At 39.1% G+C, this 15338-nt stretch overlaps 1 protein-coding gene across 9 annotated transcripts in view; it reads right to left on the reverse strand.

Annotated features, from left to right (window-relative positions):
* kek5 (leucine-rich repeat, immunoglobulin-like domain-containing kekkon 5 protein) overlaps window positions 1-15338 on the reverse strand; it is a 292283-nt gene that overhangs the window by 10395 nt on the left and 266550 nt on the right. For all 9 annotated transcript variants that reach the window (XM_069132089.1, XM_069132086.1, XM_069132090.1 and 6 more), the window contains 2 exons: window positions 5260-6161; window positions 3676-4198 (listed from right to left, as the gene is read on the reverse strand). In XM_069132089.1, the coding sequence (XP_068988190.1) occupies window positions 3676-4198; window positions 5260-6161 (1425 nt within the window). The remainder of the gene's footprint in view (window positions 1-3675; window positions 4199-5259; window positions 6162-15338) is intronic.

The following is a 15338-nucleotide window of genomic DNA, read 5'->3' on the forward strand; positions in this document are numbered from 1 at the left end:
TAAGATACTAAGACTAAATAATATAAATAAGGAAATGATTTATAATAAAAATACCCTAAAGTAATAAAAATAAAATTAAGCTTTAGAACTGTTTATGGAAAACATATATGAGGAAGATTATTGTCACAGATCCCCTGGCATCCCTCGATTGCATCCCTATTCGAATACCTTCTTTAGTATGCTATCGAAGCGAAACCTATCACAAGAAATTTCCTTTCAAACGTTTTACATTTCCCCGCAGCTAAAACGCAAAGTTCACGATTCGTCGAGAACTCAACGAAATGATAAAAATATCCATACTCGATACTTTCTTTGCTCGTGAGCTACTTTAGTTAGATACTGCGCATCGGAGGAGATTACGTAATATACAAGACCTGCCACGATTTATAACGCAAAGACACGTAAATCGATCGTGTCCTTTGAGATAAAGTTTCATCGGGAGAAAAGTGGGTCGTGATTCTTACGTGTTTCACTCGCTCCACTTCGGAGCTATAATTTAAACGACAACCAGCGATTCCATCATTTTCTTGCGTAACAAATCTGTCAGGAAAATGTACACTTGGCTTCTTTTAATCGAATATTGTTCACAGTCGAGGACTTCGTTTCGATGCTCTGCCATTTTCTCGACCTCGTGCGCCATGACACGAACAACGATACATTTCGCCGCTCCATCTAAATTTCGAGGTATACTATCCGCGTATATCTGTGCGTGGATTCGCGCAAAATCTTAGCAAGTGTCAATGGCAAGTAAACGAAAGGATCAGTGATCATAGAAGTTTTATCGTAGTGTTTTTTCAGTATTCGAATTCTGTTCAATAGCAGAGTGAAAAGAGAATGTAGGCCAAGAGGTAGAAAGAAAAAGATTGCGCACGACTAACCTTCCGGCAAATGGATACAAAAGGACACCGGGTGTGCGCGGAGGTAATTGAGATGCGGAAGGTAACTGTTCAAATACGAGATCCTCGACAATTTTAATTATTGTCTTTGAAAGTGTATAGACAAAGAGCCGGGAACGCGAGTATCGCATACATATACGTATTATACGTGCAAGAGATTTCACGATGAAAACGCACAAGGAAGAATCGTTCTCAATAAAACGACAGAACCTGCTAATTCAGATGGAAGCGGTGCGTGATGATTATTATTGTACTCTCCTTTGTAGAATCCGAGGCAAACGTCGCAAAACGCGTATTTTCCTTTTCCCTTATCGCTTTAATCACCACTCTATGCGTATAACAGTCCCCCAGTACTCGCTCCCCTATTGTTCCCAGTATTTTCATTATTTACGGTAGAGAGCGAGTAACCATGTTTCAATTAACAGCAACATCTCTTTCCCTCGTCCTGATCCTTCGCTCGCTTACCCTCCATTGTCCCTCCACACCGGTTTATCTTTTCGTTCCGTTCTGTTTTCATCTTATGGTTCGACGCGACTTACCGACGTCGTTTCTTTGCGCCGTCTCCCTTCTTACGCTATACACAAAAATTGAACTACAGAGTGTGCAATTACCCCCGACTCGTCTTTCTCGTTGATCGCCGTTATTATCGTCATCGTTGCTCTCTGCGAGAAGAAGATTATGTACAACGCCGTCGCCACGATATTAGCCGTAAGCTAAAGGACAAAAATACTTGGGTCTCTGTTGAACGGTTACCCGCATCGACGTACATTATACATAGAATTTATCCATACCGCGCGTTTAAACGATCGTATATGCATATATTTACAAGTCTATCAAAATAATCGTTTTCGCGATACGTCTGTGAAACACGACGATTAGATTACGTCGTGTCTAATTAAACGACAGACCGACGTCGGACACAGGCATTCCGCATGCAGCATTTCTTTTACGGAAAACGAGGTTGTTCGCGGAGAAAAACGCTATCAATAACGACCAGACGCAAATGACGAATGCCTTTCGCCTCTCTTTCTCTCTCTCTCTCTCTCTCTTTCTCACTATATTTCTCGCTTCCTCTTTCTCTCTCTTTGTATCATTACATGTTGCACGCTCTCATTAATCTTGCAACAGTCTTGGTCGATATTCGTTCACCCAGGATCGATGGCGCCTCATTTATCTGTCGACGGGATTACTGAACCTCGCCAGCATTACGGCCGACACGATTGTCTTAAAGTTAAATACACTCCCCATATATACGATTCAATTAATCTATTCCGTCCTCTAATTAGCGACGATACCCAATTCCGAAACGGAGGCGAACGTATGTTTTCGAAGGAAATCGGAAGATTAATGGCTGCGGTGTTAACAATATCTAAATTGGATTTCGTTTCGGCGCACCGTTTATCGGGGAAATTCCTTTGTTCACGGTTCCGTTGATTGATCTTCGTGTCAATATCAGCGATGATTTTGCCACGAAACATCGTATTACGTTGTACCACGAATACGTACACGAACAGAGACAGTTTGTCATACTCTAATTTTGAACTCTCGATATTTGGAGAAATTTTTTTTTGGAAACAAAATGCTTTTAGACCTTTATATTGGTAAATCTTGGGGTCAAAATGAGCGCAATCTATTCTTCATGGCCTATTGTTGCGTTTTAATTAAAAATGAATTCATTGTTCATAAATTTCCATTCATAGTTTCTAGTTCGCTGTTCAATAGAACGAGTTAAAGGATACTTCGCGGAAGAAACAAAGAACTTCGTTTTGTTCAGTGTTTTTGCTTTACGCACACCCAGTTACGCAATTTTTGCCGCAGTGATATCCCCTTTTACAGTTAGTAATAAAACAGCCAATAGAAAAAACGACGGAACGTTTAGTTATATAACTTTCTACAATATTATTTCTTTTGTAGTAATAGCTAGTCCTAAATGCAATTCTTCTTTTTATAGAATCGTATCCTTCTCGAAATGAAAAATATAAAAGACGCCTACGAAATATGTATATTATATACTTTATAACATGTACATTTTCGTGATATCCTTTTATATCCTTACGATTGTTAGAGACCTTTCTTTGATTATCGTACCACAAGTATGTATTTTGTGATACTGAAAAAAAATATACATATACTTTTTTTGTTAACCGCAATTAAATTTCTCTCCGCTTACTCTTTTTATAAAAATTAAATTGACCCCATCTACTCGATATGTATGAAGTGTTTGACCCTATCAAGAGTAACCCTGTTTAATATACACTGGCTCGTGAAAATATTTGAACATTTTCCATAGAAAACATTTATGTCCATAATATTGTATGCTTTATATAAAACACATCGAAATTTCATTACCACCGTAATCAAACACGCCTCAATATCCTTTGTATAATATATCTAACGTATTCATACAAAATTTCCACGATTCTTCGAATGTTTTCTTGACCCCGTGCAAATTTACCATTTGTTCAAATAATTTTCTGGAATTTTAATCGAAACCTAAATTTTATTTAAAAACTTTCGCTCGACTCCGAACAAACGCGAAAGAAATATTTACGTAACATCAATCCTCGGAAAGTTCACAGTCGGAAACCCATTACTCGTTCGATTTCCTCGTTTCGTGTTCGTGTACGATGCACGCGAGCAGCAGTGGACGACCATCGAGCCTGGTTGATCGTCGAGCGTTTCGCGAACGTCTCGACGTAATCGCCGCTCGGAAGCTAACAAATGGTTAGTAGCTAGCACCTGGCCACGCACTGTTTAGTAATGTAAGCAGTGTACTGACCGAAGACTGAGTCGTTGTCGAGCAATGTACGGTTCAGCTCTGTCATCTCGGTGCCGTGCGACGTCACCGAAGGCGCTTCGTATCGTCTGGGTGGCTTCACCACGGGATTTATAGTCGTGATGAGGGACTTCTCCTGTTCACCGAGGCCGTGGTGCTCCATCGAAGCGGCCTCTAAGCTCTTCTCGTCGTGCCTCGTTCGTCGACGACGACAATAACACACGCAAAAGGACACGGTCACCACCAGAAGTAGCAACGCGGTCACGCCCAAACCGAGCGCGAGAGGCAGACTAATTATATTGTCCTTGCCGCCCATGGCGTCACCAGCGATAATCAGGGTCACGTTCTTCTCTGTATTTCCGCCCGGACTTTTCGCCAGACAGACGTAATCACCCTTGTCCGAAGGAATAACGTCCGGTATCGTGAGGTTCAGCCATTCGTGGCTCGATTTCAGGATATAGTTTTTCTCTCCGTTGTGTCGTCTCGTATGATTGTTCAAGATTCTCGACCGATGTACCCAGGCCAACTGAAATAGAAAAGTAAAATGATTGAAACATTTTATTAATCTTCGAATTTATGGTAATTGTGTCTCGATAATCTAAAATTGTTGTATCTTTGTTATCTTTGTCAGAAACTACATCAGAGGATTGTAACTTACTCAGATGGCAATAAAGTGTACATACGAACGAAAAAATTCTAAGGATGTCCTTAATTTTCAGTTTTCGTGCTACGAAAAATTCAAAAGGACTTCGCTAACGTATGCAAAGGCCCGCCAAACTGCGTTCTTTTTTTGGTAGGACGTGATTTCAAAAGACGCAGTTTTCTCTTCACAAACTCTTTCTCCTTCCCCTTTTTATACTTGCCCATGTGTTATTCTCCGCAAAGTTGAAGGACATTTTCGTTAAATCATAGAAATTTCGCCACACAGTTTTGAGTCAGTGGCTCACGCGGACCTTGCGCGAATTGTTGTGGAGTATAATACGTCGAGGAAATAAATCGATATGGCGAGACAATGGACCTTTTTAAAAGATACCATTTTCGTTTAGTATTTTATAACATTTTTATACAAAATATTCAGTTGTTTTATCACAAAAGACTTCTTTCAACAGATTTATTTTATAAACCCTTCGAAAATACCGAAAGTACTAACAATTACTAAGACATTCTCTACAAAAGAACGCATGTTCTTAGCTTGTATCTTATCCAAGTGATCACGATTAAAATTACAAAACACGAGATCATAGCCGATAAACGTTAAGAAAAAGATCTCTTCCACGGTGAGATCCGAAAACAATGTTGAGTCGGAGATCGTTTAGAAGCTTTCAGGCTAAGTTGCCTGAATGCGGGCTTAACCAGCGCAATCTTTCCAACGGATCTAACCTCCGCATCGAGCCAGATTGTATACTAAATAGCTTGTAAGCTACTGTAGATTACCGCAGTCAACATTTCTCGGACTTAATTGCGTCTTGCTTTACAATACTTCACGGTGCGCATTCCGTCCTATTTTATCCTCGTCGTTTAACAGAGTTTCTCCCGATGCTATGCAACGAATAAAAACGCAAACGACGTATATACACGATATCATACCTGCGGTCGTGGAATCCCAGAAGCCTTGCACCAAAAGGTGACGTTGCCTTTGCCAACCTCGATCTTCACTGATGGGCCTATCGTGAAGATTTCAGGTCGGCAAGCGAATTCGTCGCTGCTGACTTCGTCCCACATCTTCCCTGCAAGGGTAGCTGGCTGCTGGCATGTAGTGGGTTTCGTATACAGCTTTCGTTCTATCGTCCAATCGCGAAATTTCTTCAGACGGCAATTGCAATTCCATGGATTGTTATGCAGCTCTAGGCTCCCAAGCTTCGGCAACGTTTCGAAGCTCTGCACCCTCAATACGCTCAGATTATTCCCATCCAAGGTCAACAATCGCAATTCCGGAAGATTACGAAAGGTTTCCTCCTCCACTCGCTCTAACTCGTTGTTAGACAGCATCACCTTCTGTAGATACGCGAGATCGTGGAACAAACCGTTTTCCAACACCTTCAATTTGTTCTCGTTCAACAACAGCACCCTCAATCGTTGCGTCTCCCTGAACGTACCGGGGTACAAGGTTTTAATGTTGTTTCCTGATAAATCGATCTCAATCACGATCTTCAGGCCGTTGAACGCGTCCGTATGGATCGACTCGATCTCGCATTTTCGCAGCACCAGCTTCTGAAGATTGACTAGATGCACCCGACTGAACGAGTCGTGCATCAAGTGCATGATACGATTCCCGGTCAAATCGAAGTTCTGAATCTCTGGCGACAAACTGCTGGGTATCTGCGTGAGATTCTGCTTGATGCATTCGGCGGTCTTCCTGCCGGAGATCCATCTGCACTTGCACGACGACGAACACAGCCCCGTCCAATATTCCTGGCTCCAACACACCACGACCACCAGTGTCGAGTAAAGTAACAGTTTCGCCGTTCTTAGCTCCATCCCGAGGATTTCTGTTAACAAGAGAAACATGACGGGTTAGATTAGAACATGTTCAAGTGTGTACTGGTTACGGGCGCGTTACTCGTTCCGAAGGGTAGTAAGGGGTTGGATATATAATTTGGGGACGTAATCGCCCGTTTGTGTTAGCAACTTGGTCGTTTCACTAAGAGGTTTATATTAAAGTCTCATTGTCTCGTATTTTATCGTTCAGGACGGTAATTAGCTATCCATTGTGGAGTAAAGTGGAGAATATAATAATAATAATAATAATAGTAATAATAATAATAATAATTTAATTTAATTATTGTTGATATTAACGACCTTTTTTCTTTTTTTCTTATATGCATAACTTGTATGAGTACATGAACCAAAATCTACATGTACATAAAAATTTCTGCATATTCCAATCGCATCGATTTATACATTCTTGCTTATTAAATTTTAGGATCATTGTAACATTTTTTTCATTATTAAAAGCAAGTGAAACACTTGGGATTCTAGCGGGGTCTTTTATATACAACATCCAAGTAGATTCAAACTATAAAGTTCAGACAGTGCAACGCTCTACACACCATCGTCAATTGGTACTTTTTGCATAGCTCGTAATCCAGTCGGCGGATCTGCAGGGTATTAGCAGCGGGATTTTTAATTAAAAGCATTTTTAACTGGAAGGTTTACGCAAAACCTTCCTCTTCTCGGTCGTCGTGTAGTTGGAAAGCCGAGTAGCGCGATCAACAGGAGGAAACTCAACTTTCCCTGTTATCAGGGGAAGTCTACGAGTGCGGTTCTCTGCGATGCTTCCGAGCCGTCAGCATCGGTTGCCATCTCCGTTAGTTGTGCTCTTTCACCCCCTTTTTTATCCTCTTTTTCTTCCACCCAACCTTCCATTCTTTTTCATATTTTATTTTTTTACCCTCTTATCCAGTAATACTCGGTCCGTTTTTTTCTTTCCTATATATCTTACTTCATTCTGTTAATCTCGAAACTAGAAACTTGCGGTGGGCCAACTTAACGTACATTGTCAGCAATCTAACTTAATATTGTTTTGGTACACATCCGATCGTAGATGCCGCGCCGGATAGCTGAACTTAAATTAATACAATACAACGCCGAGCGCACTTTACCCCTTTTATTATCATCCGGGAGTTCGAGGTTGTGCATCAAATTACTCTTTCTACCGGCGGGTACCAGCGGGTACAATTCATTTTGTGCCTCCCGACGGGAATGGAGGCCGGAGAAAAGGGTCGTGGAAACGTAGACTGAGTACCGACGACAACGACGATGTCGCTAGACGTTCTTACTATTTGAATTTATTCCAAAACTCCAGGGTGGAAAGGGCAGAATGGAAGGAAGGCGCGCACGAACACAAGGCCGAGTCATATTTTCCCTCTGGCGTATGTGACGATGAAAAGCAAAGAAAATAAGAAAAATGTGATCCCGTGTACCGAGATGAATCGATTTACTTTGGGAACACTCTCGAACATGTTGTAACAACGTCAATTCCCAACGCGGGTCTCGACATAAGCGAGTGCGTTTACGTCGGTTACACCAATTCGGTTATCGTTCGCTTCTATTCCGCGACCGTGACGTGGCCTGTACACGCTCGACAAACTACGTTTATCAAGTAGCCGCCACGCAACCTACGTGTAGCGGTTTCCATGATCAAATATTTATAACCCGATCGTGTAATTGGGTGACACGCCGTGTCAGCCGATTGACTTTCGTTTCGATCGTTTTGCACTGAAATTCCGTGTCCAATCGGAACAAGTACGTATGTACATAGGGTGTGTTGGAGTTTTATCGTTTCAACATTTTACGTGCAATTTGACTTGTTTCCCTACCAAACTTATTATTATGCAAGAGTAGCATAGTTAACTTGTGTTATGTTGTATAATATTAATATCGTTGGTGGCTTAGAACACACCCTATCTTTGCTACGCCCTTTCGATCATTTCCTACCCAATTATATCTTTCCAATTTTATGTTTGATATTACAAATATTACAATTCCTTCTTGTTTACCAAAATGGGAGCAAGGTTGAAATATAAAAATTTGATAATAAAGCAAAATTAAACATTAGGTCTCTATGATTAATCACCAATAGCACTCGATACCAATTAACAACAAACAACAACAGCAAATGTTAATATAGTAAGGTTTCACTAATAAAATTGGCAGCATTATTTTCCATACGCTTTTTACGCGTTTCAACTGCGGTAAAATTTTCGATCAATGCCGCTCGTTCAATAGTACAGCGAGGATTCGCTCAATCTTCGAATCGTGTTATTTACTGCGCCCGGTAAGCTGTCAGCCAGTTTCGAATATAAAAACATCGTAAAATGCTCCATTAATTGACAGTGCGAACAGTGTTACGTGATAATCGGGTCGGAATTGAAAAAATGGCGTTATCAACGGGAATTAACGCTCGATGCAAACGATCGTCATCCGATACGAAACGACGAGATTTTCTACATTGACAGCGAAAAAACAATCCTCGTTTGATACCGTTTATCACTCACAATAATAACAAAAATATCGCCCCTCTGTGTTTATAGATATACAGGGTGTCTTATAAATAATAGCAAATTTTAAATTCCATGTAATATAAAGTCTATAAATATTTAACTACAACGGTAGAATAAAGATAAAAGCACACGCTATATAACAAGGAACGCTTTGAATGATATTCAAAGCGTCCAGTATCTTGATAAAAAATTTTGTACCTTCCTTGGAATGAACATTACAAGCAAGTTATTTAAAAAAGAAACTAAGAAGCCTTTTAAAATTATTCTAAAGTAAAAATCGTTTAGAAAATACTGCTTCCAGCGGTATAACCTTCGACAAAACTTCAGTGATAACCATCAACGAATAGAACGACTAGATTACTCGAGACAACGTCCCTATTTTCATATACTGTTCTGAATACAACATAAAAGAGGCACACGTCGTGAGTATCTTTCAAACGGTAATAAGGTTCATTAAATTGATTAACCTCGAGCATGCAGAAAAGCATAGAACTATGCTGGAAGGCCGGTAGAGGATTCCCTCTCGAGTATTTATTTCAGCCGAGAATCGAGATCCTTCAGGGTGTGCAGAGCCCTTGTGGAACAACTTTCCACATGCAAGGGTCGTGCGCGTGCAACCCCATGCCTTCGTGCTGGAGAACTTTTCGAAGTCTCCGCCCGCTACGGAAAACTCATGGTTCGCGTACTTCACCTCGTCCTATCCTCCCGTGGACTTTATCGTCGGAGGACTAAGGGCACGATTCTTTCGTGCCGGCTTTTGCGGTGAACCAGCGTTACAAGACAAAATAAATACGGTTCCAAGCTTCATTGCTCGTTACATCGTTCTTCACGTTTCTTTTCCCATTCCTTCTTTCCATCGTCCGCCCCTATCTGTTTCTTCGTCTTCTTTTTTCTTCTTTCTATTCTTATGCTCCTACTCCTTTGCTAATGTCTCTTTTACAGTCTCAAGACTCACACTGCGAGCTTTTTCTTCCTCTTTTCTTAGCGTCTGTGCGCCGTACTGGTTTCACCTGATCGTTGTAACGTGCATCGATCGTTCGCATTTGACTTGTAAATATCCGGCAAACCAGGACATTAGATATGCATAAGGCAAAAGTAAGCAGTTTATATAGCCTGCCGCGCATGTACAGCGTTAATCATCTCACGCTGGGACCTCAAGTTCTGTCGAAGTAAATATCGACAATACCGGGAAAAGGGCAAAGGTAGATGCTACAGAGGGAAAAATATTCTGACAAATATTTTATAACAATCAAAATATATGCTGTTAAAGCATATTTCCAAGTATATTTCTCTAAGTAAATTGGAGAGGCATCGAGAGTCCAAAATGTAAAAATTTCGGAGAATATAATCTTGAATAAAAACGTTGATATCTAAGTTTAAAATCTTAGAAAATATCTCTGACAATATTCCATTTGTCTCTTGCAAACAATCCGTACGTATCTATATCGCCAACAGCTATCGAAATTTTAATCCTTTAAAGCTTAAAAGATAAAGCAAAATGAAACACATACATATTAAATCGTAATTGTTCCCACTGACAGTCACCATCCTCTACTTGATCTATAATTGTGAAACTTCCTCTATATAGAATATAGAGAAAGGCTGAATTTTGAGGCGAACTGGTAGTAGTGTGTCCTTTGGAAACACCATCCGGAAGGGGAGTACTACGTGCCTTGTTCCAGAACGTGCACACTCGGAAGGAGTTTGACGTGGACATACGTCCTTTACGTAGGCACGCGTGCATGCAAGTCCAGCCCTCTCGCGGTGCTTTGCATAGCCGGGAAAAATGTCAGATAACGAATCCTGTCTTTCTCTTCACCGGCTGAAATTTCAAATTCAGACTAGGTTTATCAATCAAAATCATCCCTGGTCATGCTGCCTCTTCCGCCGTAGAGTTTTCATAAAAACTTCATCGATCATGTGTGCCCATATTCAGTAAGATTGTGATCTCGTCTTATGGTTTTTGGCAATGGGTATTTACGTAGTACTGTTTATAAACGCATTTTTCTTTCAGAAGATCGCACTATTTTACTAAAAATTTGATCTTTTTACGATGACGTTAAAAATTTAAGCTAACCAATGTATTCTCTTATAAAAGTCAATATCTAGTCGATGAATCATACAGGAACGCGGCTATTATTGATTCTCTTTCATGGCACGCAAAGTTCGATGTTATCCTAAAATCGTCAAGATTTAAATCTGTCGGGTAACCAAGTATAAGGCAGCCGTTGGTTTAAATAAATCGAAAGTTCAGGCTACGATTGCCAATGAAATTTTATCTCAAGAGTAAAACTTTTCTCGCACAAAACGCATCCCGGCAGAATTATCAGCTCGTCAGGAATGAGACAACGCGTCTGTTTCGACGCAAGCCAGAGAGAAACAGGAGGAGGACTAGGATTTTATTTACAGTAACGTTTAAATTGAATTTCCAATCTCGGAAAATCGCTACGGCGAGACCCGAGCTCCAGAGTATTCGACGCTTTGCGGTTAATACATCCACGCTGAATTCGAAAATCGTTATTCCGTCCGCTAAACCAATCTTCGCCATTGCCAACGAGGTTCGCGATTTTTTTTTCCTAGTTTTTTTATTCAACGGTCCGTTCGCTTCGTAGCATTTTTAAGTCGGAAAAAAGTTATTTCGTATTTTCACCGTATTTTATTTTCGTGTCTGCATATACACCCATACGTATGTATGTTGAATTTTTCGAGTGTGAGTAGTGCTCGCAACATTTCCACCCTGAACAAGATTTTAAACGATCCACGGTTCCTAGGAACCGATTCATACATATACTAGAGCGTCGATTAACGGATCTTTTCACATGCAAAAAGCTTCCTCTCATCGACGAGACTCTCCTCGCTTAATATCCGCTATTTCGCGAGTAATCGTCGAAGCGGCAGCCAATAAATTACGAGGTGATCGCCGGTTTGCCAGGCCATTATAAATCCTATCGGTCGCCTCTGTCATAGATACCTTCGGACGATACAAATTCCACGTTCGCTTCGGACAATCATACTACGTGCACTGTCTAGTTTCGACGATATAATTATACGATATGTTAATTAAATCGTTCCTCGGAAACCTGTTGTGTGTTAATTCGCTTATACACCGAGATTTGTTTGTCAATAGCACATATCGTAAACTGTAACTCGATGACATCTTTCCATAAATTGGCACCAAAATCAGGATTATCTTTCTTCCTCGCCGAGAATATTTTCCGTGAAATATTCATGCGCTGTTTGAATGACTGAATAATTAATTGATATCCACGTAAATTTGTTATGATCCAAACAAAATGGTAAATTTAAGTTCTTGATTATCTTGAAAGGAAACGATTGACAGCCGAATTAAAATTCTGTTAGGAACTAAGCTGATATTTAGAACTGAAAGTTGTCTGAGAATTGATTGCAAACAGTTAATTGTTTTATTATTTTTAGGTGTATCTGAAATATTATTAAAATTTATTGAGATATTTTTGTAAATATATCATCGCAAGTTTGTATTCTTTATCTTAATTTTTTATTCGTTTCTTTCTTCTGAAATAATATTCTGTAACTGCGTAAAAAAGAATTCTACCTTTTTTATTTTTGATCAATACATATATACGAATAATGCGTTTATTATTAAATTATACCATGAAATTCGCCACAGCGCACGAAGTAACGACACGCAATAATTAAATGTAGCGTTAATGAAACTACTTTCGTCAATGCATCGAGCTGACTACGTTCGTAGATTTTTTCACGATAAATTCCCGATTACGTTAAGCGATCGTATTACCCACTTCGGCATTTTATTCCATGCATAATTTTCCGAGTAGAGGTTGTTCGAGAGCTCGTTGCGTTTAATCATCCGCAGAAATTTGTCGTTGCATATGCACCTGCACGGTCCGTGGAGTTTCAAGCAACATAGCAACGTGTCATGCTCGACCGAATCAATCGAATAAACACTATCGATTCTGACATTCACCAATTGTATACATAAATTTTCTAATATCTCCAACAACACCGTTAGAACTCGCATTGTGATTAACGCTAAAGCTATCAATGACTGTAGCATACAATTTATACAAAGCAAATCAAAGTGAAAGATGCAATGGAAAAATACATAATGCAAATAAAAAAATTCTTGTCCATATATTTTCAAAAAAATTGTATGAATCCCCAAAGTGCGCAGTAATAAATCTATCAAGTTTCTATGAAACATTGAGAACTGATCATTTTGATAGTTTTAATATTAAAGAATTTATTTTTATTCAGCTCGTGTGATAAGATATATTCCTTGTCTTCAAACAAAAATTTTAGAACTTGCATTCTACAGTATTAATTAAATTTTGTTATATAAAATAGTTCATATAAATTCATGGATATTCGAGATGCTAATCGATCTTTTCAATTCATCAGGATGGAATACAGCAACACGAGAGTGAAATGGGCCGGTGCTGTTTACTGGGGAATATTCTCTCTTTTAATTCGATTTAATTTATTATATGCCATAACAGAATACGGTTTTAAAATTGGTGAAAAAATTTTCTATAAGTGAGTAACGTAAATGCAGTTACGAGTGAATTCTGTTTGATGAAATTAAATGAAAATACGAGGCAGTGGTTGTATAAAAGGATATTCATTTGAATTATAAACAGTATAATTAAAAAACAAGCAATCATTTTTGTATATCAACAGACATACAGAATCTGATAGGATATTTATATTCTTTTTTTCTGCTCCTAGTACATTTTAACAAATCAATGTCAATCTAAGAATTTACATCTTATCAAATATTGCAGATTCAAAAATAGTAAAAATCGCGGCGACTTTACGACTCTTAAAACCTCAAACTCAACGTTAAAGAGATACCACGGTAAAACATAAAGATCTTGTAGCAACGATTCACAGGAACAAAATTCGCTAAACGGATCACTGAATCAAGATTTTTCCTTTCTCTCTCGGACGATCGCTGCCGTCAATTAAATCGTTCAGACCGTGAACGAATTCTTTCCCTTTAACCTCTGCTCTCAAAACGATTACCATCCGCCATTTCGTTTTATTTAATATCCGCGGCACTTGATTCGTTTCGTGCAAAATTCACGACCATATTATCGGACAGAGAGCAAAGAAGATAGTAGAAGAAAAAACGAGAGAGGAGATTGAAACGAGCCAATTCGTGTTGTATCTTGGAATAAAAATTTCAAAAGTTTCACAGGTTTCACGCTTGGTCGAGCTATCGATCGAATCTCCGGTCCCGCGATGATGCAAGAAAAAGCCGGAGGATGTTTGTCCCTTATTACGCGAAAGTTCCATCAGGAACGAGAGATATTTTCATACAGTCGCGAACCAGGAAACTGGCTCGTGCTCCGTGAGGTTGGATAGCTGCTGGTTGCGAAAGAAGTTTCGGGTAATTATTCACGGACCGAGTGCCTTTCGAGGAGGCGGAATCGATTCGCGAGAAAACGAACGCAGGTCGAGATCTAGAGAGCATCGAGGGAGTTCGTTCTTCCCAGGGGCGGTGTCGTCTATATACGGTACATTATATTCTAGTTAGAGTGAGAACTCCGGGGGAAGATTCAGTTTCAAAGTGGGCCACCACCGGGGCGCGTAATAACGAAACGGAGGAGGAAAAGTTTTCGCTAAACTGCTTCGGTCGAAATACAAATCGTTGGTCGGTCGAAAGCAAACCGCATAGACACCACTAGTTTCTATATTTCCCTGGTGTGATTATGTTATCTTATTCGAACCACATCGCGTTCGTTCATTCTCTGTTTGTATCACTCTTCGACCTAATTTCAATTAATCCATTAAGACCAACGTTACGTTAACACGACAATTTATTTGCTATCTTTTTCTTCAGTCAAGATACATTATCAAATTCTATATTTTAGTATTGGGACTGTGAAAGAGAGATGAATTTGTTTAATATTTTATTGTTTGTCTCACGTAGAAGTAGTTATACGAAATTAAAGGAAAATTCAACTGTTTATAACATAATGATAAATTACTTTTTGATCTTTAGTGGGTTAAAGTGAAACACGAACATGATGTAGGAGGTACTACTTTGTGCAAAAAAAGGAGAATTGTGTTTAATTATGGAGAAAGACAGTAACTGTAGGAAGCGTAAAGCAAGCTAGAAATAGTTTTTTTTTAAGTTAAAAGGACACCCGATTTATTATCGCGTAGCTTCGTTTTACAGTGTAAATTTCAAAATGGTGCTGGATAATATGGTATATACTATCATCATTTATTATGATCGATCATTGTTTTTACTTTGAAATTTACGTTTTAGTTCAAAATATGCTGCACCGAGGAGAAATTTCAATTTGAGGAGCTGAAATACGTTTCAGGGATAATAAGTTCCAACTCTCAAGAGGTATATTCGCTCTTCAAATTTGAATATCGATTGAAGAAATGGAAATTGCATATATCTTGTATCGTAAGATGTAAGATTCTTCTACAATAAAACGAGTAATTTAAAGAATTTTTTATTATATAGCACTTTCGCTTGAGATTATACTCTGGATTTTATGAAACATGAGAAAATATTTTTTTCTTAGATCTTTCGTTAAAAGAGGAAGACGTGAAAGAGTTATATGTATGTGTAATACATACGATGCAATTTCTCCCAATCTTTAGTACCAATACATTATTTACATACTTTTAATTACTATTCTA

The sequence above is a fragment of the Bombus flavifrons genome, chromosome 2, assembly GCF_040668555.2.
Source record: "Bombus flavifrons isolate JBK064 chromosome 2, iyBomFlav1_principal, whole genome shotgun sequence".
Classification (NCBI taxonomy): domain Eukaryota; kingdom Metazoa; phylum Arthropoda; class Insecta; order Hymenoptera; family Apidae; genus Bombus; species Bombus flavifrons.